Below are 23,482 nucleotides of genomic sequence, written 5' to 3' on the forward strand. Positions count from 1 at the left end.
CTTTTCAATTAAACTTCGAGACGAAAGGGTGGAAACAAAAAATTAGTTTGAATAAGCGGGGAATTCGGCATAATCGACTTCGAATTAAGCGTAGTATAGCGACTCGAAAAAGGACCAAAACCACGCGGAAAAGAACATTATTTTGAAACAGCGGTTCCACAGGCTGTGCATAGGCTGTGTGATTGAAAGGCAGGCATGCACAGAGAGAACGGGAGAATGCAAATAACTGTTTTTCACGCTCTCAAGTGATCTACGTGGTATTTATTCGGTTTTCCATAAATTTAGTTTGATGAAAACTCCAGTTAGGGTATCCCTCAGTTCCACTTTTAACTAAGACGCATAAAAATACTGGACTTCCAAAAAAAAAAAAAAAAATGGAGCAAAAAGAAAAGAAAAAAAAAAGTGTTTAAATTAGCCTACTGCCGAAGCATCTCGAAATTTATCATGACACAAAGGAAGATTCAAAAGGAAAATTTGTTTATCGTATCAAAGAGCAAATTTCACTTCAGTAAAGCACTGGCCAAACTATAGCTATCGAACAACGTTGCATTCAACGCTCCAACTTTGCTCGATCCAACATTGTCACGTTCGACCGTTTGGTCACCCTTGGTGGAAAATGTTCGTCCAATATTTTTTGTTCGATCGAGAGTTGGATGGAGTTTGCTATTGATCAAACATTGCGACCAATAATTCAGCTCGACGCAACAATGTTGCGGTGTTTTGTCGGCTCTTCCAACAAAGTTATGTTCTGAATCGAGTCACGTTCGCGCTCCTAGCTAATCACGAATCGCTATCTTATTCTTAAGCCCAGGGACGTCGTGGTTGTTAATGAACAGCCAGAAACCTTGCTCAGCGAGTAGGGAACAAGGCCATATCCTGTGGGGCACTTTTAGTTCTCTTAATCATCATCGCTCTGCTTGGAGACGACTGGTTCAATAGCGTTAAAAATTTCTGCAAATTGATCCGAGCTCATTCTTATCATCTCCTAAACGCGGATGTATCTTGCAGTAATCTTGATTTTTTCCTCCTTTGAATCAGTTTCCTTTCTCAAACAGCTCTAGTAGCATAAACGCTACGAGCTGTTTTCTTTTCAATGTTAGCGCCATATTTTCAAATTTAGCGCCAACTTGAACTTGAATTCGTCAAGCAATGTTGGTCTCAACATTTACATCAAACAATGCTGCATATGAGATCCAACTTTGTTCGATAGTTTTGCCAGATTGGAAACAGTTGTAAACGCAGTTTTAAACAGTTTGATTTTCCACGGGACGAAAGTAGCATGTCCGTAATATAGAATATTCAATGAATTTCGTTTCGTTTATTGTAGAACACGATTTGATTGCTTTTTTTTTCGAGGCTTGGTAGGCTACTTTGCACTTTGACAAAAGAATCATAAATTGACCGCCATTTATGAATAAGGTCTATGGCGTTAATTAAGTTCTTCCCTTAACAGAGATTCGACTGTAATTTTAAAATTGAAGCAAAGAAAACGATTTAATATGCCGAAACTCTAACAAAGCCTTTTCTTCCGATTGCCAACTTAAAGTGGTAAAAAGCAAAAAAAATAATTAATGATCTGACAATGGCGCAGGACTTGACGTTAGTTCAAAACTCTAACCTTCCCTTGCGGGAAACTGGGAGTACGTCATATTCCCAAGGCGCGTTCGCTTTGGGCAAGAGGGAAGTTCAGTTTGGAGATTCAAGAAGATACCTTTTTGAATCATGATTGTATGGACTAAGAAAAGAAAGTAACGAAAAAATTGCGCAATCACATGCGATTTACGCATCTTTGTCATGTAAAGTGCAGCTGCAAACCCAGCGTAAATCAATGGCAAAACTAAACAACTTAACAGCACTTTAAAAAAGGGAATTCAGAGTATTTCCCTCATCTCTTCTTCCTATTGGAGTTTGTATTTGCTCAAATTCGAGCAAAATAAATAGTTAACTTGTATACGTAGTAAATTGTACAAATAAATATCAAATGGAATCTTTTTATTACATTTTTGTTTTGCTCGATTAGCATAAGCAAATTTCTTGGAGAGATTTTAATATTTTTTACTAGGTAATTCAGTAGAGAGCTTATTGATGAGCTCATGAACTGATGTAACAACTTAGAGGCCCTGTTAGTGCTTATAGGGATACGGGGATTAATCGGATGCAGCCAAGAAGAGATTCCGGGATACAAGGCATCAAACTTGTCATTTTTAAAAAACATTAAAAATAGGTTCGTTGGTCAATATAGAAAGTACAAAAACTAAAACGGTCGCGATATTGCAAAATGATGCAACTATTTTTATTTTTTTCATTAAATATTCACATTGTCTACCAATAGATATCGGCCACTCCTAAGAACCCAAAAATATTGCGCACAATGAAGTCATCAGTCGTAACAAGCGCGGTGCAAACGTCGGTACCTCGTGACTAGTCTTAACCGGTTCTGTGCTATACAAGTAACTAACTGTACAAACATCGTGGTATACAGACTGTATTTGTACTCGTTTCGTGCGTTTTCTGTACAATAACCGTAATACAGATGGATAATATCTGATTTTTATTGTTAGCAACTTCGTTCAACTTCGTCCAGACCAAATAGAACACACTAGAGTAGTGAAATGACTGAAAGAAAGTGCAAGCGGTTGGGCTCAGTTTGCAACACTAAATACATGTAAGGGTTGACCGTCGAATCCTATAGGTATTTTTTGAGAGAGCTCGCGCACTGTTCGCGTATGACAGGGGATAGTGGTTTCCAGTCTGGACTGTTGCATGATTTTCCAACTCCTGCCCAGCCGGCACAGTTAAAGCTCATTTGAAAATATCCCAAAGAAGAGGCTTAAAAACGCGGTACACTACACATGCAATCGTCATTGAGAATGAGTGTAAAGAGATTGTTTGTGCTCATTATTTTGCCTTTGAATCATTTGCACATCTGTTTAGTGACGCACTTTATACCCCGCTCTCAGGCGGCTTTCGGTATGTTGCCTTGACGTTCTGATGAGGTTCAGTGGTTTCAGCGATCTTTTTGAATAGCGATTAAATACGCAGTCGAAATTAAATGTTCACGAACCAGTTACAGATGCTCAGTGATCTTACTACATACGGAAGCGACGATACCATCACTTCAACAAACTACGATTAAATCTGGCTTAAACGAGATAACTCAAAACAAATTAAAGCTCCTGTCCGATTTTTGAACAACGAAAAAAAAAAACAATCAAACAAAGCGGAAAATAAAAGACAAAAGATTTACTTTTTCCGCATAGCTTCATTAAAGTGCAAATTGGATTGTGTTGTTTAAAAGCAAATTACGGTCTTAATTATAATTTTATTTAGAAGAGAAAAGGAATAAGGTGAAACGATGAAGTCGTTTCTTGTGATAGCTTGTTTCTTTTCTGTGTTGGCTGTTCTAAGCAGGACTGGTGAATCGGTTTCAAGAAGTCAAGATTTAGGTGAGTGTTTTAATTAATGGCACATATTCTCCTTAATGCAGGTTTGTATATTTTGAAGATAATATTCGACTTCGTTAATAGTTTAAGCTCAAAGATGAGAAAAGAATCAATTACACCTGCATCAGTTGCAAAGTTTTTTTCTCTTGGTATTGTGAAGATCATGATGAAACCTGCGATTAAACTAGTGTTTGCACTCTTCAGTTTTGTGGAGTGTTTTTCAGCAAACTTGTTTGATATATGTTTGCAAGGCGAAACGACATCGGGATGAAAAGAAAACTCTGAAAACTGTCCACGGATACTCTGAAATGATTTTACCCGGCTTCATAAGAGCTGGAGACATGGAAACATTTATCACTAGCGATAGGATTGACAAAATTAACAAGTTTGTCCAAACACTTAAATGAAGACTGCACCCTAAACTTAATGTTGTATATGCACGAAGAAATCAGTCTACGTGAAACTTTTTTCCGCTTTCAAAATAACAAAGGAGAGCCAGTCATTGAAACAAGGGGAATGTGCAACTCACTTGAACCCTTGCATGTACTGATCGAGATGTCGATCAATCACATGTTCTCCTTTTGCCAGGACCAAAACAGTTTAAAGAATTCTAAAACTAGGGTCCGCACGGTTTTGTAGTGATTTTTTTTAAACCTACACCAAAATTTTTCAAGTGGACTAGACTCCTAAGTGGTCAGTTTGGGAAGGCCTTAAAAGGCTGAAATTTTCTTGAATAAAATAAAAAAGTAAATAAATATTAAATCACCTTGTTTTCAAGGAAACTGAATGCGTTCATGTTTTGGCTGCAAAATTAGTTCGTGTCAATCGGAGAAGCATAATCGATTGCCGATCATTAGTTGCTGGTCCTTAAAGTTCTCTAACACTTACTAATTCATATCTGGACAAATACTATTCTTTTATACACCCAAACCTTACGTAAAATCCACGATTGAATCTTTCAAACTGCTTTATTTGGTACTCGACATATAAGGCGTTTGATGCCCATAACAATCGCCGTTGATGAAGTGCTACAAGTAGTTACAGTGTAGTATACGTTTTGATATTGTCCTTTTGAACACTTCAAAATAGAGTACCATTTGCAACTTTGAAATTCTTAAGTTCAAGCGTCACGTGTGTTGCACATATTGAAAGCAACCAATGTTAAAGTGAGGCTTGAATATTACTTGGTATAATTTTCGGAATGATCTGATGAATCTGTCACTATCTCAGTTCTCAAAACCACTCTCGCTTCCAACTTGTGAACTGTAATGAACCGGAAAGTGCAAAAAGGAAATTATGAAGTAAGGAAAAATATGCATAGAAAAAGCAATTAAAAAGCAGTCTCTTCTCAACAAATCGCACGTTTTGCCACTCATTTGCTGTTCAATCCTTAGTAGTTGCTAGCCTCCTTGAAAATACACTAGAACTTCCACTCAATTTGTTTTCTTTTTCAATTTTTACGCTTGGAAATCAATGCAAACTTGCAAAACTTTCAGATTGGTTCAGCCCCAGCGCAGTTGATTAATATTTGTGTAGAGTACGTTTCCCAATTATTCGCCCCTAATCGCTATGCAACTCAACGATAACTCAGAACGCAGCTCAAGGCGTGACCTAAATAGTCTGTCGAGTTCACATTATTTAAGAGTGCGTTCGATTGACCGACCGTATTCCGGAATAGGAATACATAGAATAGAAGTTAGAAATCCTTCGCTTTTACCCGCATTCACATTAAAATTGTCAAACACCTGCTAAAATGCTATTTTAAACATATCTTTATTATTCTTGCTGCTTCAAAACGTCAGAAATGCCGTTTTAAGTCACGTATTCTTATTCCGGAATAGGGTGAATCGAAGTGACCCAAAACTTACAAATGATGCAGATCAACTCTTTTAAAAAAATCGTTGGGCTGAACAGTTTCGGTTCAATACCCTTATTTTCAACACATTTTAATCTTCTTCGAACCATCTCAGCCTCCTTTTGTATTTCCTGTTTTATTCAAACCTTCCTTTAATGTTTTAAATAGTTATATTTACATTTCGCTTGATTTGGCTGTCAGTTCAGTTCGAATTAGCTTAATTTGGCTTCGTCACAAGGCCCCCTTCAGGGTAACTTTCTCTGATGCATGGCATAATTGCGAGCAACACTGAAACCTGAGTGCCTTTTGTAAGAACAAAATGTTCTACATTAGCAACAGGCTAAATCATCTAAGTACATTGCAAGTGATCATACGTGCGTCGCTCTTAAAATCCAACCTTCAAGGTACGAGCATAATTAGAATAATTAAAGGCCGTTTGCGAGTGATTGATTTTGAGCCGATTTCCAGTTTTGTCTTACGTCACTAGTATCTAGTTGGTATCTTACATGACAATGTGTGGTTTTATGTCGTTTTCCCAGCTCATTGTTGTTCCTGAACAATTAAAATTAAATCCACTGCACGTATGTCTCTATCTACTTTCGTGTATACTACCTTAATTTTACACTTAGCTTAGAAACATTTTGACTCCCTTTTGCAGCCCAGATTTTCAATCAGAAAAATCGAGAGATCTATAACATCACGTTTTGAGCAAACGGCAAACGCAATGCACAAATTTGCGTTTTGACAAAGATCCAAGAGACTTGTTTGATTTTTTGTCTGTTATCTTCAGATATCCAACAACTTCTCAAAAGAGAGAGAAAACTCAGAACAAGGGAATTTTCATGGTTTTATCACAAATAGCAGTCTTCCTTTGTCGATTGCGGTTTCGTGTAAGAGTAGTGCTAAATCTCTCTATTATCTGAAAGATTTTTGCTCAGAGTGCGAGACGGACGACGTTACTTCTTGCGAAATTTCCGCATTGAGTACACGTATCATGTTCTGTGGTCGAATGAGTTCAAGGGCACTCGCTCAACAGAACTACGTGACGGACCCCCCCGGTCGATCAAGATTTTGCTACTTCTAAGTTTTCTACGGAGTTTAAAACCGTTTCGATCATTAATCCTTGCATTTTCACGACTGGATTGACTATAATGGGGTTACATTTTTAGTAGAGTTACTAGAATGGGGTCACACAATTTTCGGGATTTCTGGGATAAGAAAATTCTGGTAAGCAGGGATTTAAAAATAGGAAGATCCGCGGTCAAAAAATGGTTGGTGCTGTTTACGGCTAGCAAATGTACCAGAATGTTTGTACTGTAGGTGAAAATTACATTCAATTTAACAAACTTGTCAATTCATTTAAGGATGACCTACTTAAAAGGCTTTATAAGGTAGTCAGGCATAATCATAAAGTGACTAAATTGGGATAGCGAAAATGACATTTGCTCAAAAGTGACTAAGATCGATGGGGTCTGTGATTGGCCACAGAATAGACTATAATGGGGTAGGGGTTCGGAGAGGCTCGCGGCACATACCCAGCAAAAATTGACCAAGGTACCCCCACCCCCGAGTAGCTGGGGCTCTCCGGGGCTGGTACTCAGCGGGTTAAGGGAACCTAACGGAAAATGAGTGTTGTCCCAAGTAGCGTGTATACATGTACATATGTATGTAAAGGACAGAAATCAAGTAAGGCCTCTAAACGCTCCTGTGCATAGACTGCATATGATGGATGTAAAACCTTCGCTGATCTACAGAATCAGGAAATTCCTTATGCATCATCCAAGGGAAGAGAAAAATCTCCGACCTGGTTGGGAATCGAACTCACAACTTCCTGATGAGATCACAATTGCTCTAGCGAAGGAGCTACAACTGAGCTTAAGGCCAGACGGGAAAAGGCCGTGCGAGTTTGAGGACAAATCGGCTTGACACAATGGCAAGTGCTAAGTGTAAATGAGTGTTGTCCCAAGTAGCGTGTATACCAACTCAAGGCATTAAGGAGATATTTTCGTGCTTCTTGTGCACTATTTTCTTCTCAAACATCAACATTTGTTTCCAAATCGCCAGGCCCCTGGACCCTTGTCAAAAATGCCAAGAGAAAATCGAGAATGTGTACCGAAATATCGCCAGGCGAAAATTGCAAAATTTTACTTTCGCCCTCACTCTAATTGTTTGGTCTTACTGAGATCATGAAGGATCACTGAAAAGTAGAAAGTGGCCTAATTTCAACGTGAATACTGTGGAGAAAACCATTTGCTTCAGTAGGCGTGGCAACCTCAATACTGAATTGTACTTTCGTTCGTTGCAGCGAAGGGCCCTTGTAATGCCAAAAATCACAGATTGCTTTCCGAACCTGACAGAACGGCAGCTTTTGAAACTTTCGACCAACCACACAGTGACAAAGATTATTTTAAAGAATCCGAAGCATGGTATCGATTCAGTGGCAAGGCAGGCGATCGAATGGCTAAGCGTTGTGTTCCTGAGAAACGCTGCGGCGCGGAAGTAGGTGGCTGGTTGAATGGTCCTCATCCTGATGTCAAAGAAGGCATTGTCAATCGCACAGTTTGCTTTCACTATGGCGATGACTGCTGTCTTTGGAAAACCACTGTCAAAGTACGGAACTGTGGCAGTTTTTACGTGTATTCCCTCAAACGAGACGTACGTGGAGTGTACAGGAAATATCGGTACTGCGGAAACGGAGAAGGTAAGAAAACGTGTGACAGTTGAATGCTAAGCAACCTGGCTTTTGAATGGAAGTGAGGCTCTTGCTAATGCATGAGAACAAAATGATTTACGGCAAGGAAAGCAATGTTGTCTCTCACATAATCACGTCATCACGGCCTCGGTGCCACTCAGAGTCCTGGGGCCCGTTTCTCGAAAGTCCCAAAACTTTACGGGCCATTTTCGGGTGTCACAATTCCTTCTGTATCTCTGAGAACGGAGGGATTTAAGTCGTCAAACTTAACTGTCATTTTGCATTTTGTTTATACCTTGAAAACATTTCAAAAGATCGGCTTTCCAAAACAAGTGGTTGCCAGTTTCACAAATTGTTTTTTCAGGCCCGAAAGGTTTTCGGGACTTTTGAGAAACGTGCCCCTGGCCACGAAGCAACTATCCAGGGAATGAATCAAATGGCCTTGGCAGCGCTTTTCCACCGGATAGTGAATAATTGGGTGGATAGCCCTCTCTAGAACTGTAAAATGCCATATTGTAAATAAATATTCGCAGAGACCTAGAAAATGCCAACCTAGTAGTCATGGCTTTTCTCCGCCAAAGCCAGAAAAGCCCTGGGAACTACTGTACGTCGAAAAGGGATAAACATTACAAAAAAGATACCTGGTTCAGTGTTAGATGTAATAGCCTGAAAGGCCGTAATATTTTGCTGAAATTGAAAGAAAGGTGTTACGGCGAATCAGCATTGGAAGCTTAAATATTTCTCAAACTATTTTAGGACCAGATCCTTGCGACATGCGCTTTATCAATGTGTTAGACAGTCCTGATCGAGCAGAAGAATTTATCACAGACAGGGACATTAAATGTGACAGAGGACAGCGGAATTCCATTTACCAGCGATGGAACAGATTCAATGGATCAGCAGGAGTTGCCATGTCAACCAAATGTGTTGATACAATGCGATGTGGGGCCCAGGCCCCTGGTTGGTTACAGGGAAAACATCCAAGACTGGACGAGGGGGTGGTTAGCCGAACTGTGTGTTATCACTGGGAGAATAACTGCTGCTACTTCAAAAACAAAATTCAGGTCAAAAACTGTAAAGGTTACTATGTTTACAAGCTTGAGAAACCACCGGCATATAAACTACGCTATTGTGGTAACGGAACGGGTAAGCACGCACAATGAGCATTCTCTGTAACATTCCGATTCGCGCCCTAAGGCCGTGAATCTTTCGGTCAGCGACAGGAATTACAACGTATGGTCAGTTCCGAAGTGAAGTAATGAAAGTCTTTTTTGCTACATTTGTCGGTTACTATTATTACAAATTTCTGAGACCGCTGCGAGAGGCGGAAATCTTTTTGGGTCAGGGCTAACCGCAGTCGTTGTTCTTGCCACCAATGGAAATTAATCTTGGCCTTCTAGAAAGGGAAAATGGCAACTTCTGTTAGAGCAATACTCATTGGAAGCGTATTGTAGAAGGTAAAAACCATATCGGTTCATTTTGGCAAGTCCTAGCATACTGCGACTAACGAAGAACCTCGATTCCCATTTTGGTTAGTGATATTTTCTCAACCACGCAAAAATAGCCCTTTTTCGAGTTCATGTTTGCATGTTTGCCTCCTCTTCAAAGCGAGTTTAAGTTCGACGTTTCTGTGATTATTTTACTCATGAATGAAAACTACTTTTCATAAGAAAAGCTTTGCACTTAGACTCGCTTTGAAGAGGGGGCAGACATGACCTCGGAAATGCCTTATTACACTCGTTTTGCACTTCTCATAGAAACCGCTGAAAGACATTGTCGCTGATAACGCAAACTCATTTCCATATCTCAGTCATGTACAGGTCTCACTAGCGATGATTCAAACCTTTTATAACAACCATTAATTAATTACGGCATGAACAAAGAGAAATAAGTTAAAATGAAAGTTGAAATAATCATCGCAGTGAGGTAAGCAACTGAGTTGAGCTTGTTGCAAAGGAAGCCCAAAAAAACGAGGCTTTTAATTCAGGGTATTCGAACCCATGAACGTGAGATTCTACAATTTGAGCTATCAAGCCCTTTGCATTTGCATGGGAGCCTGTCAGTTGCGAGTTCGAGTTTATACGTTTCGAGGTGAACAAATTTGTATTCCAAAAAATCAAAAGTCAGTGATTTCGCCTTTGCGTTTAAATGAAAATCCAGAACAAATGTTGAGTAAAGACGCAAAGATGAATTATTTGATTAATATCTTACGGCATGGGTTAATATTAATTACATCAAATCAGTAATCACTTTCTGTTTTTTTCTGTTAGGCTCAGCACCGCATGGAAGTTGCGAACTAACTAAGAGAGAGCGTAAGTAACGTCAATATTCGTGTCATGTTGGCCATCGCGATTGTTGTGCAATATTTAGTTTTCTTATTTTTTCAAACAATAGCTATAAATGCTCAATCCAGTCTTTTATGGCATCAGTGGTACATATGCATTAATTTATTTACGAACTGTACACGTATACAATGCCGATTTATTATCCTTTTGTATTTTTGTTAATTGGACCTTCTGGCCTAGCTCGTTTTGGAAAAGGAAGACCCTTGATTTTTCTCGCTGTAGCGAGACAAAAAGAAACGGCTTTCTTGACTAGTATTAATACAACATTTGCGTGACATTATCAATGGGGTGTACTCTCTTTCATCAGGGTTGAAGATGCACAAAAAACGGTGAAACTGTCTGTTGTCTCTTTGTCGTGAGTAACTCAGTCACTGCAGCAACTGCATAGCTTCCGTGTATCTTCCTTTTCAGAAAACCCTTGTGTAACTGGTCGGTACTTCGAGCTTTCCGAACCAGATCGCGCCGCCGGGTATACCAAAGAATGCAGCTTAAAAAGTGATGAGGACCAACTAAGCGAAGAATATGCATGGTACCGATTTACTGGAAAAGCGGGAACAAGGTTGGCCACAACATGCGTTCCCATGCATCGATGCGGTACAGAAGCCCCTGGCTGGCTCAATGGGACCCTCCCGAAAACCAAGAATGTAGGCGAAGTAAACCGAACGGTTTGTTTTCACTGGAAACACGATTGTTGCCACTGGAAAACGAGTGTAAAAGTCCGCAACTGTGGACACTTTTATCTTTTCTATCTGAAGCGAAAAAACCCACTGGAAAAAAAATACAAATATCGATACTGTGGAAATGGTGGAGGTAAGGCGAGCCAGAGAACATTTGAACGAAAGGGTGATACACGGAATTGTTTTCCAAGTTGTAAATTTAACAATTAAGAAATTGCGAAGAAATATTATGAAAAGTCGTTTCTCTTAATGAAAAAGCCCACGAGTAATGATTTTAATGGGTTCTTGGTATATTAAGAAAAAAAAAGGGGGGGGGGGGAGGGGGGAATCTAGTGGCTTGTAATCTTCAAAAGAGCCCCTCCCACACTAAGATTGTAATACAACAGTTCTTTCTTTAACAACCCGCCAGAGGATTAAGATCAAACATTTTGATTGTTGTTGTCCACCATTTCTTGTTTTAAAACTCTTAAAATTATACATTTTTAGGTAAAGTTCTTCCTCCTAAACCAAGGAAACCCCCAACACCAGAAGGTAAGTGAATTAAATTGAGATTTGGAAGCATAACTTAGTCAGAAAGGAAAAGTACTTTCCGCCAATTCAATTAAGTGAAGAAAAGTAAGTACCATTATTTACCCTCGGATATTTAGAGTAGCTAGTAGTTATATTCTCCTTCCCACGAGCGCATTACACCTTTGTCTTGTGGGTTTTTTTTGGTAAGTTTTTCCTAGCCTGCGTAGGTGGCGGTTTTGTCCGAACGAACGAACAACTGGCGAAGCCGAACTGACGAGTAAAGACGCGAGGGGATTGGGGCGGTTAATCCGCGTCGTTCGCTCGAACAAAACTCCCAGTTACTCCTTTCGAGAAATCCCGGCGTTGCTAAATCGATGGTAAGGGTAAGACCAAGGGTCAGGGTAAGGGTAAGGATACGAATATAGAAAGTATCCTAAAAATGCATAAAAGCTAACCTTAAACATTTGTTTAGGCCTAATTAGGCCTAAGGCCGGTTAGCTTTTATTCATGTTTAGGATACTTTTTGTATTCGTATCCTTACCCTTACCCTGACCCTTGGTCTTACCCTTATCCTCGTTTTAGAAACGCCAGAGAAATCCAGGATTTTGAGTAACTGGGCCTAGCGTTAGTCCCCAAAAAATATCGCTAAAAAGAACTCTGATAAGAAATTCTAACACAGTCTTTATTAAAGTATATTTGTTTGAATCTTTTAGCATTATATTGTATTAAATACAGACTGATTTAATGAGCGTACTTTTCTCTTCTGCATTCATAAATGTTTAATTCCTGACATTCATTTATACAGATCTAACTGACACCTCTTAGGTATTTCTTTTTGACTGATAATCGAAGATGTTATGGTCTTGGTAATCAAAGAGAAAAAAACAATGATCACTCGCGAATGAAACAGTGTTCGGCTATAATCTAAAATCTTAAATGTGTCTTGTTTCTGCTCAGTTATGTCATCATCAAATCGACTGACTGATTGATGTATCTTTCAAAATGTCCCCTCAATGAATGTTTGATAAGAAAACTCAGAAAATTGCCCTCGTTCAATTGTCTCTTAATTATGTTCCAACAATAATTCCTGAGAGAGATTTATCTTCAAATCCAAAAGCTGCAGGATCTTTGAAACTTCGTACCCAGGGACCTCTGTCCATCACTTTGAGTTAATACACCCAAAAGCAAAGAGGAGGTCCTGGGAACTAGGTTATCGAGCACCTGATGAATAAAGGGTTTTGGTTTCTAACCTTAGACCTTTGTTACTTAATTAATTATTCTGGGATGCCCGCTTATTGTTTTCAATTGCAATTGATTGGTTTCTTTATGTTCATTTCTGCGCATGACGGAATGGACAAAGGCCCATGCATACAACCAACCGCATTAGTTGTGACCAGAATGTATCCGCCAGAGTCAGGTGGACACTTACTGGTTAAAAAAAAAAAAAACCTTGCGTCGACGGTCATTAATAACAAATCAATCTATAACAAGTACGTAAGCTTGGATAGTGCAGGTTAATTCTTAACTAACACTACAAACGATTTACTTTGGGTGTACGACTGTCGCAAATTCATTTTATTCACAACCCAAACTGTTGTCATACAACAAAACGGACTTATCTCGTTGCTACACGACTTATGTGCAGAGCCTTTGTTTTTTATTTTCAGTAACGACAGAGATGATGTTAACACGGCCGACTGCTGAAGCCTCGACTTCAAGTGAGTTACTTAGTAAAATAACCCGAGCGATTCAAGAATTATTGATCCAGGACTTCCTCGTTCTCTTTGGCGTGGGAAAGGTCCTGAAGATGATTGTGTTGTGAAAATAAAAGAAGTGGAAAAGAAATCCATTACGGTGACCTGGTTCGATTCAAATCTGCTAGGGGGCTTCAGTAACTGCGATAACTCACATGGATGTTTCGCAGAGAATTCGTTTCATTTATTCAATTGTAGCACATGATTTTTAGCGACAACTGAAGTGACACAATCAACAAGAAAGTTACACATAAAGTAAACTCCCCTACAAAATCACAGAAAATGTCAATAATAGACCCCTGGAGATTTGAATTGGGTACAAGATTGAGTGAGCTGGTTTGGTCTTTTTAACAATCTTGACCGTTCAACAAAAACGCCTATAGCACTTCTTTCTGTTTTGGCTTAATTTTAAGGTTTCCTTGTCCTCTACCTAGAAGAACCTCTTCGATAATATTGTCGAATTCATGTTTTTTGGGAGTATTTCCCGCAAAATCACAACAGAGAGTAGGAGGAACATGCGCAGTGATAGAAGGGCTAGGAGGAGGAGAGTGGATGATTCGCCTGGGAGAATTCCACCTACAGGCGACGGATAATGAAGACGGTGAACATGCGTCAATGAGGTTATGAGAAGGAAGAAAATGAAGCCATTTTTTTTCTTTTTCTGAGCTTAAAAGCAAGGATCAAACATAACATGAGGGTTGTTGCAAGCTTATGCAATTGACACCTGCCCATGAAATCATCTGTGATATCCTCTGTAAATATTATTATTATTATTATTATTATTATTATTATTATTATTATTATTATACTTTCACTGAAAGCTTTAGCCACCAACCTCTTTTGGATTCGTTATGGTAATTTTTTTTCGGTGCTTCATTTCTTTTCTACAGCCACTCTTGGTTCAACAACAACAACAACAAAACCACCTGAAAACCCAGGTATGCAAGCTACGGCTATAGGGTCAATCCTTTTACCCCCAAAGGGGATCCCCACAAGGGAAAATCACAGTTCCCTTCCAAGGGTAAAATCATCTGGCATTATGCTGGCTGACATCTGCAAGTGTTACAGTTTGGAGTAAAGAACACAGTTAGTCTAATGGCCCTTTGAGCAAAAATAACGTAGATACGTGAGGCAAATCAAAGCAGAAGCCGCCGATTAAATGAGTCAATTGCAAGCTGGCACTAAACGCGACAAAGACGGCGGTGTTGCTTTTCCTATTAAATAAACATAGCACTTTCGTTAAGAAGTCGACTGCAGTCAGACAACCAGGAAAAGAGTGTAGCAAGGAGTCGTCTTTTCAACAATAGTTACACCTTATATTGTCTAAATTCCCGGACAAACGAAAAATCACAGTTTTGGACGATAAAATATGTTGGATGTGAACCAATATTTTAACGTTTGGCTACCGTGTTTGATGACCATTTAACATATTTGACGGTGTTGGAGCACGTGGATACCTTACCTACAACTGTTTGGTCAAGTATGTCAAAAGGATGTTTGAAATCGCTTGCCCATCCCGTAATTTTCAACATGTTAGATCGTTCAACATTTGACGTTTGGCCAGGCCTTAAGATCAGATAAATTTGGAGAAATTACTTTGAGGTTTGGAAATTGTTACAAATGTTCTTTCTTTCTTTCTTTTTTTCTTGCTTTCTCCTGTGTCGCTGTCTTCAGAGGTCAATGTCACTTGTGGACAGAATGATATGTGGATAAGTATTCCAAAACCCCTTCTTCCAGGTCTAGACAGAGAACATCTTCGTCTTTCTGATGTAAACTGCGGAGCCACCGAAACTGAAACAGCTTTCGTTCTGCACACGAAATTGACGGAGTGCCACACAGTGAGCAAACACACTAATAACTTTGTCAATTACATGAACAAAGTATTGCAAATCCCCCTCGAGGAAGGCCAGATAATAACACGGGTGCGCGAAGTCATGATACCTTTCAGCTGTTACTACTCAAATCAGGGAATTGTCTCAGCGGTTGGCCTTCAAGTCGAAAGCAAGAAAATCATTTTCTCCAAGAGAGGACTTGGAAAGTTCACCCTAGAAATGAACATTTTCCCAGACGACACCTTTGTTGGGCATTATCAGAAGAGCGACTATCCCCTTCATGTGTCCCTGAGGGATCCTGTATTCGTTGAAGTTAAGGTCGTCACCAAAGACACACGGCTGCAAGTCTTAGCCGAGAACTGTTTTGCTACTCCAAATAGCAACCCCAATGGACCTGGATTAAAATATGTGTTCATTGAAGACGGGTAGGTCTTCTAGATCTAGAGTCATGCAATGAATGAGTCTGTAGTGTTGCTTTGTAAAAATGTCGCTATCCGACCTGGCGAATAGCTCACGTACAGTTGGCCTAGTACTGGTCTTGGCCCCAACACCACGCAAACCATTAAAACCAGGCCATCAAACAGGTGGTATGATCATGTGAACGGTTAGCTATTAAAAAACGTTCAAAAAACAATAGATCAAATTTGCTAGGGGACGGAAAGTAGAAAAACTCAGCGTCCTTCCAATTAAGCTTTATCCTTTAATTCGTAATCCTATATCCTACGAACAAAAGACCTTGGAAGTCAAACTATGGAGTCTTGAACATTGAACATAAAACTTAATTATGTAATATTAAAGCTGAAAGTCTGAACCGAAAAGACGCAGCCTCAAACCTTTTAATTGTCATCGTTTCTTGGGTTCGGCAAGTTTTAGAATTAGTCTTACACCCCATTTCCAGTAACAGAATAACACTTTTCTCTTAGATGTAACATCGATGATACGCTCACTACGATTGAAAGCCCTGCTCCCAACAAACAGCGTTTTTCTATGGAGGCATTCACGTTCATCGGCGGTCATCAGTGGGTCTTCTTGCACTGCCAGGTCAGAGTATGTAATGCAACAGATCCAACATCTCGCTGCGCGCGAGGCTGTATAAAGAGTCGAGGCAAGAGGTCTCTGGCAACTACAGACTACAAAGATGAGCAATACCATCTTGCAGAAGGACCAATCATGGGAAGAGAGAAAGAAGACGAACAACTCGGAAAGACTCCTGTGGATTCAATTGAAGGACTACGTAGTGTGGACATTAAAGGTAACTCGTGGGCACGTTAATTAGGTTCAACCAATTATGGAATGAGCGCAAATTTAACCATGAAGGGAAGTTTGAAAGGCCTAACCTGTAAAGATGGTTAGCACAGCAATAAGGTGCTGATTGAAAGGGAGAAAAGATCCTCGCATTTATATGGAAAATTTAAGCCACTGTCTCTTATGGACACCTGAAAAATTTAACTCGCCCTTCAAACACAAACGCGAAGCGCGCAGGCCAAAAACGAGGATCCGTAACTTACAGTACAAACCGAGGAAACGAGGTTAGTGTCTCTGAGGTAGTCATGCAGGAGTGCGGGAAAGGAAATTAGTTTAAGTCAAGCGGAAGGTTCAACTGCCACAACAAATGCGCGTCAAAATCAGAAAAAAACGAATAAATTTCTCGGCTTTTTGAAACAGTAGCTAGCAAGATTGAAATAGTTCATCAAGCTTACGTAACATAAACGACATGAAAAACTGGCTAGAGAATGCATTATCAAAATTTCAAATTTAGCAGGGCATACTGTAGAATGCGTCCGCCAAATCAGCCAATCACAGCGCGCGTACTATCTGAGAGATATGATAAGTAAAAATATTTCATTTATCGAGTCCTTCCACCGGAACACATGAGCCCAACAAATTTACCGGCTCGCAACGGCTGAGTGGCTTCATACCTCAGTTGGTAGAGCATTGCACGGGCATCGCAGAGTTCAAACCCCGTTGAAGCGACCTACATTTTTCAGGAGTTTATAAGAGACACTTGCTTCAATTGGTCAGATAAGTTCCCCGAGAATCATTTCTCTCTTTCATCTATGACCCGAACTTTAAATATATGAGATGATGTTACAAGCAGTCCTCTTTGACGTGCAGAGCAACTTCAAGTTAAAGAACGACTTAAACTTAAAGAATTGTAAACCTTCCTGTGAAATCTTACCACAACAAGATACATCCTCAGCAATCGTAAAGGTGTTGTAAGAGGGGAAGGTGTTTTAATTTTTTATGTGTGGCAAATTACGTGGGTCGATGTAAAGTTAGTCATCGAGAGGACGTGCTAAATTTTAGAATGGTGATTAACAGTCATTTCTTATTTTCTCTGCAGCAGATGATAACAACAAACCTCTTGCTATTGCAACCGCCGTGACCGCCGCGATATGCGTTATGGGAGTATCATACATGGTGTGGTCCAGTAAAAAGAATGGCTATTCAAAGTCATACTACGGTTATCAACCATTAATGAAGCAAGAGTAGTTAGTGGGGTCTTTTGATGTGTATAATGGTGATCAATACTAGCTTAACTGTTCTATTAGACTATAATATGTACTCTGATTAGGGTAATTTCACTGTAGGCTCGGTTCAGGAATCATATCAAGCGACAAGTCTCGATGTGCGATGGGATTCTGACCATCCGTTTTCGGTATTAGGGAGTTTTAAGAAACCACGACGGCTTCGGCGACGAAAACGTCACTTCAAAATATGAGATTAATCTGTTCTAAGTATTTCATGATCATTCCATCTTGTTTATTGATACAGTATGGGCGAAGCGTCCGATAACTGGATTTGTAAGGACGGATTTGAAGTAAAGAGTAAGACTGAAGGATTCACTGTAATTTGTCCACGTTGTCGTCAAAACCTTAAGCACGGTGCCTACTATTGTTATTGCGCATATGTTCTGCGCATCTCGAGATACTCGGATTTCCTATCGGTGATGGTTATTTATACAGGGATATTTTTGCGCGGTTTAATACTATCCGGAGAGAGTAGATCTTAGTAAGAACTCTTGGTGTCCAAAGAGAAAATTGGAGGTAACATGCATTTTTGAGAGATTACCATACGTTGCTTTGTATTTTAAAGCTTCTTACAAATATTATTCATGAATGCGTGGTTACCCCCAGTTTTCTTTTTGGATTTCAATAACACTTGTTAAGATCCACATTTCCTGCATAATCACACACAGGGGCATTGAATATCTTTAAGTAGTTGGCACCGTCCTTAAATTTGCTCCTTTCACGAAGTACTTTTGACTAGAACGGGACAGAAATGTTCAAAAAAGCGTGCCGCACGTGCAGCGCAAGCATTTTGGTTCTTTCAACCAATAATATTACTGCTTTTTGGCGATGTCGTTGCCGTAGCCGTCGTTCTTTCTTTAACTCCCTTTAAGGGAGCTTACGCTAGGACGACTACGACGGCTACGAGAACATCACATAACAATAGGTCAACCGAGCAAAAACAAAAGCTCCGCACGCCCTGCACGTGCCTTTTTCATTTTGGTGAATTTCTTTGCCGTCCTCGTCCTGACAACGATGTGAATTTACCATGCAAATTTCAGGTTGTATAGAGGACGTGAGAACATGACGAGACATTTTTAATTTCCCCCCAACAGCCACACAATTCATGCCAATTTTATTCATGCAATGTTGATACTCACTTTCCATTCCGAACGAATAGGGGTAACAATAACGGGAAATAATATTTTTATACGACATTTTCGTTGGCGTTGTCGTCGTCTTTGCGTAAGCTCCCTGCTAGATTTTTGCGGGTAAAAGCGCGGTGGTATCATATTCCATGCACGATTCACAATTTTGAATTAAGAACGAGCATACCTCGTGCGGCTACTTGATAGCAGATCAATCAGAGGCATTGCGGTTATCAGGCCCAATCTGATAGGTCATAGTTTGGCTTAAAATTGTGGACTGAGATAAATAAGATTTACACAAGCTATTCTGAGTTTTGAAGTCAATCATTTTTCTCAAGAATGGTGCCTTAAGTAAACGAATTCGTATTGTATTCAGTAAATGAAATCCATCCGTCAAACAACTGACGCCTGGTGTTTGAGTTAAAAGACAGTGTTCACTTGCTCGGATATTAAAATTAAAAAAATGTGGTGGCTAGACCATTAGATGGAAAATAATGAAATTTTCTTGTGAAATGCACACTGTCATGTTTTAATTAAGAAAAGGAGAACACAAATAAAAAGAAAAAAAAAACACATGATGCCAAGATTGTTTATTTAAGGTGGCTCAAACCACTTCAACGCTTCCATGCAAGTAACGCTCTTATTAGAAGGATCGGCACCACAACGCTGTGTCACGTATTAGCAATATTATGGTACCATATGAAACGCCAATTAATGCTGAACAAGATGCAGTCGTTATTGTGACATAATAGGGCCGTTTATACGAGAGAAAATAAGCCGCGGCTTACATAAGACGCAAACACCCCGTGTAAATGGTACAAAATCTACGTTCACGGCTTTCTCAACCCTCGGCTTATCCTGGCCTGGGAGGTTATACTCGTATAAATGGTTCCTTTCGCGTATTATGTACGCCGCGGCCAGAGTAAGCCGCGGCTTATTTTCTCTCGTATAAACAGCCCTAATATGTCAGCGCGGCAACGTGCAAGCCCTGCAAAAACACCCTCTCTTTCGTCTTCAGTTGCTTGTATCTCAAAAGCAAACTCGGTGACCCCCATTTCTTTTATTTCTGGAAAGTAATCAAAAGGACAAAATGAAACTTCCTGCAAAGTTAAAAAAAAATCTGTACGGTGAATTCAGAGCCACCTTAACACCTTGATTTTTTTTTTTAAATGGCTCTGATTCTGCAGTACAGAACTTTTGTAAACTTTGCAGAGTTTCATCTTGGCCTCCTGATCACTTTTCAGGAATAAAATGGGGGGGGTGGGGGGGTAACTAGGTTCTTTTTGAGATATGAGCAACTAAAGCCAAAATATAGGGTGTTTTTGCTGGGCTTTCTCGTTGCCATGGTATTATTACGTCACAATCTTGTTTGGAAATGTTCGGTGTTTCATATGTTACCATAAAATTGCTGTTACGTGATACAGTGTTGTGGCGTTTATTCTTAAGAGAGTGTCTTCGAAGTATTGAAACTACTTCAGTTGAGCAACCTTAAAGGGTACCTTTGAGACGAACAGAAAAATGTGACTTATTGGAACTAAAATCTACAAGAAAACATATTCCTGTCCATTCTTTCGAGAAAAGTATCGATAACAACAATAAAAGCAAGGTGACACACGCTAACACCAACCCGGTGTGGCCATCACATCACGCATGCGCAAAACCATTTTACCCGGTCAATTAGCAACCATGGACAGCTGTTTCGGTCTTTAGGGCCTCATCAGTAAACACCAGGTGGCTGTTTTTAGCACCCCTTTAACTGGCAGTTTTACATGCCATACATGTGGTAAGCTGGGTTGGGAACAGCAAAACTGTTCTCCCACGGCAAGCGTGTGGCATATCGATGGCCGAAGCTACATCAACATGATCTCTTCTCTAAATTAACGATTATCGTTAATTTGTAATTTGCTTTGAATTTACTTATTGATAATTTAGGACACTGTGATCTGGGACAGAGGATCGCAGCTCTGGGAACGAGAGAATGCCAACACTCATTCAATGTCTTGGGTGATAGGGCTTGGGCACAAGCTCTCAGGCTACCCAACATTGACAACGTTAAAGATGGCGGACGAAACGAAACAAGCTCAACGGTTGACCTTTGAAAACAAGAAAGCCGTGGGAAATACATCTTTATCGAGGAATTTTAGCACAGGTATCACTTCTGAGTCACTATATTTAGCATTAGCAATGTGGATGGAAATGTTCCCGCACCCAAATTCCACATCACCAGAGGCCAGTGATCATGATGCTTCGCAAACTGTCTCCGAATCATTTGATGTGTACAGGGAAATTGGCTGCATTCTTGTAAAGCAAGACAACCGTCTCGTTGCAATTGACCGTAGTCACGATGGCGTGCACGGAATAGCGCGGATGCTTGTTAAAAACCATGACAAAACTGCAGGTTGTAGCGTTTTTGTTTCTCGAAAGCCATGTACCTACTGTGTTAAGCTTTTGATAAAAGCTGGTGTGACTCAAATCTCATATCCTCCGGTTGAACCAGAATTTCTTAACAGTAAGGAGGAGAAGCGCATTGCTACGTTATCTGAAGAAGGTCAAATCACCCACACTGTCTTTGTTCCTCAAATAGGAGGAGACTTGGTAGTAAAGGGAGAGGAGACAAAAGGAATTCCACGTGGAATTAGAGAGTATACTACACGAGTGCTTGGGAGATTTTGGAACAAAGAAAGCGCAAAGCAAATGAGTGTAGAGTCTGTTGAAGACAGCTACTGCCAATTTGAAAATCTTGTGAAATGGTTTGCGCGAATTTACCTCCCTTTAGAGCATTCAAAATTTAAATGTTTTGTTCCCAGCAAGGATCGTTCTATGAAATATGGTGAAAGAATAAGTTGCACTTTTGACCCTGAGAATGACTTTTACCATGAGAAGATTGCAAAGCATCTTCTTGGCTTAGCAACGATGACAATACACGGAACTGTTGAGCCAAAGACTGGGGTGGGATGTGTGATCATGAAGGACAATGAGATAGTCGCAGTTGGATGGAATGACTTCCCTGTAAAACTAATGGAAGAGGGTTTTTATGAAGCATCAGATGAAGAAAGGGACAAAAAGTATCCCTTCTTTGTGCATGCTGAGCAAAATGCACTTCTTGTTCGAAACTCAACAGATGTAACTGGGGGAATTATCTTTGTCACAAAAACTCCTTGCCATGAATGCACACCTCTAGTAAAGATTTCTGGGATAGGAACGGTTGTGTTGGCAAATTCCCTGGAACCCATAAAGGAGAAGTATCGACTTAATTATGATATATTTCAGGAAGAGGTTGAAAATGGCAGTTTCCTTTGCTACGAAATGCTGGGGTCTCAATAACTTTAATTTTGAGTAAAGTTCAGAACAACTCACTGACAGTGATGTGAAATGACAGCAGCAAACTTTTCAACTTAGTTCCAAGGAGCTCAAAAAGTGCAACTCATCTGAATTTTAACGTGTCATACCCTTCACGGACGAGTCGCTTTAGAAAATGGGTGAATTCAAATACCCGTATAACTTCTAGCATTTCTGTCTTTTTACATGTATGTTGCATAAAAGGTACATAGCTGTGGTAACACTTTCTTGGCATTCAGTAACACATTATTTTGTGAGCCCAGTGTCTTTCAAAACAAGGAAACAATAATTTATTAATGTACAAAAAAAATATTAAAAAAATGCATCTTGCAAAGAGTGTCACAAGGACACAAAAAATGTCATGTCATTTGAAGTTTCTAAAATTATTTTCCCACATTTTGGTCTATTTATTTTTCTTGCCCTTATGACAAAGATCTGAAGGAGAAAAAGCAATAGTAACTGGTACAATACTGACTCACTGTCTGCTAATTATAAAATACAGTACAACTTTGTTCAAAGAGATTACAGTCAATAAAAATATGATATTGGAGGATTGCACTCTATAAGAAAAATGGTTAGCTTTTATTAACTCATAACTCATTCAGTGTGGCCCAGTGGTTTGGGCGCTTGCCTTGAAATCCGGAGATCCCGGGTTCAAGACCAGTTCTAATTACTCGTTGAATTTGTTCCTGGTAGACTCCCTGGTTCAACTTCCAGGCTGCACTTGTAAATAGCCAACTGGTTTGCCTCCGGCCAGCTGGGATTCTTAACAGTTGTAGTTGTTGTGTTCTGTTGTTTCATTGATTGTGTTTCATTGGCCCTGAAAAGCCCCTATGGGGAGCGGTCAATTAAGTATTGTATTGTATTGTATTGTATTGTATTTCTCTGTATGAACACTTCACATTATCAATTACATGGGTTCTTGATTTTTTCAGAGCTATATACATTGTACATACATGTAATAATATTATTTGCTTTGGTCCCAGCAAGTCTAGACAATTAAAGTTAAACCAGTATGTCCTGTCCAGAAAAGGAAAATATTTGTTGCTCTGTTCTGCAGATGCTATAAAAAATTAATAATTTATTGTCTGATGAGATGTGTCCAAAACCATGTGAGTCATGTTAAGTCTCTAGCTAATGGTCTTGGAGTAGAATAAGTTTACAAGCATCCTTTTTATCAGACGAGTTGAAACCTCTGTGTTCCCATGTTCTGTACCGCAATATCTTGCAGATTGGAGAATTTATATGACTGAGTAAGTGGTTTTCGCTGATAGCAACAATATTATTTTTTCTGATGCCACTCAGAATATCAACTTCTTATCTTCAACATGTAGTGCTGAACTCGTCCATCAGGAGCTCTACCAGACACCCAGCTGA

The 23,482-nt window shown here is 39.7% G+C and overlaps 2 protein-coding genes and 1 long non-coding RNA gene across 5 annotated transcripts in view; 2 read left to right on the forward strand and 1 right to left on the reverse strand.

The window, feature by feature from the left end:
* Positions 1-3,295: 3,295 nt before the first annotated feature.
* On the forward strand, positions 3,296-17,960 carry LOC138006492 (oncoprotein-induced transcript 3 protein-like). 3 transcript variants are annotated; one of them, XM_068852852.1, is made up of 12 exons: positions 3,296-3,446; positions 7,604-7,999; positions 8,747-9,136; positions 10,261-10,302; positions 10,747-11,145; positions 11,499-11,543; positions 13,190-13,240; positions 13,489-13,515; positions 14,167-14,214; positions 14,951-15,533; positions 16,032-16,360; positions 17,453-17,960. In XM_068852852.1, the coding sequence occupies exons 1-12, from the start codon at positions 3,356-3,358 to the stop codon at positions 17,599-17,601; spliced, it is 2,550 nt and encodes an 849-aa protein (XP_068708953.1). In that variant the 5' UTR covers positions 3,296-3,355; the 3' UTR covers positions 17,602-17,960. The 3 variants fall into 3 exon arrangements, with proteins under 3 accessions (XP_068708953.1, XP_068708954.1, XP_068708955.1); XM_068852853.1 differs by having other exon boundaries at positions 17,456-17,754; XM_068852854.1 differs by lacking the exon at positions 13,489-13,515.
* Positions 17,961-20,754: 2,794 nt separating this feature from the next.
* On the forward strand, positions 20,755-23,156 carry LOC138008591 (cytidine and dCMP deaminase domain-containing protein 1-like). The gene has a single exon (XM_068855916.1). It carries the CDS (start codon positions 20,762-20,764, stop codon positions 22,088-22,090), a length of 1,329 nt encoding a protein of 442 aa, XP_068712017.1. The 5' UTR covers positions 20,755-20,761; the 3' UTR covers positions 22,091-23,156.
* Positions 23,157-23,166: 10 nt separating this feature from the next.
* Positions 23,167-23,482, reverse strand: part of LOC138008592 (uncharacterized) — a 4,845-nt gene continuing 4,529 nt past the window's right edge. Inside the window, exon 2 of the long non-coding RNA XR_011124262.1 lies at positions 23,167-23,478. This is a non-coding gene — a long non-coding RNA (uncharacterized lncRNA). The remainder of the gene's footprint in view (positions 23,479-23,482) is intronic.

The sequence above is a fragment of the Montipora foliosa genome, chromosome 6, assembly GCF_036669935.1.
Source record: "Montipora foliosa isolate CH-2021 chromosome 6, ASM3666993v2, whole genome shotgun sequence".
NCBI classification, from domain to species: Eukaryota; Metazoa; Cnidaria; class Anthozoa; order Scleractinia; family Acroporidae; genus Montipora; species Montipora foliosa.

Bases quoted from the DNA above. Each gene is read 5' to 3' on its own strand.
- LOC138006492 (XM_068852852.1), top strand. From the start codon at position 3,356: ATGAAGTCGTTTCTTGTGATAGCTTGTTTCTTTTCTGTGTTGGCTGTT. The intron at 10,303-10,746 runs GTAAGTAACGTC...CTTCCTTTTCAG, and splicing joins CGAACTAACTAAGAGAGAGC to AAAACCCTTGTGTAACTGGT. The intron at 14,215-14,950 runs GTATGCAAGCTA...CGCTGTCTTCAG, and splicing joins AAAACCACCTGAAAACCCAG to AGGTCAATGTCACTTGTGGA.
- LOC138008591 (XM_068855916.1), top strand. From the start codon at position 20,762: ATGTCTTGGGTGATAGGGCTTGGGCACAAGCTCTCAGGCTACCCAACA.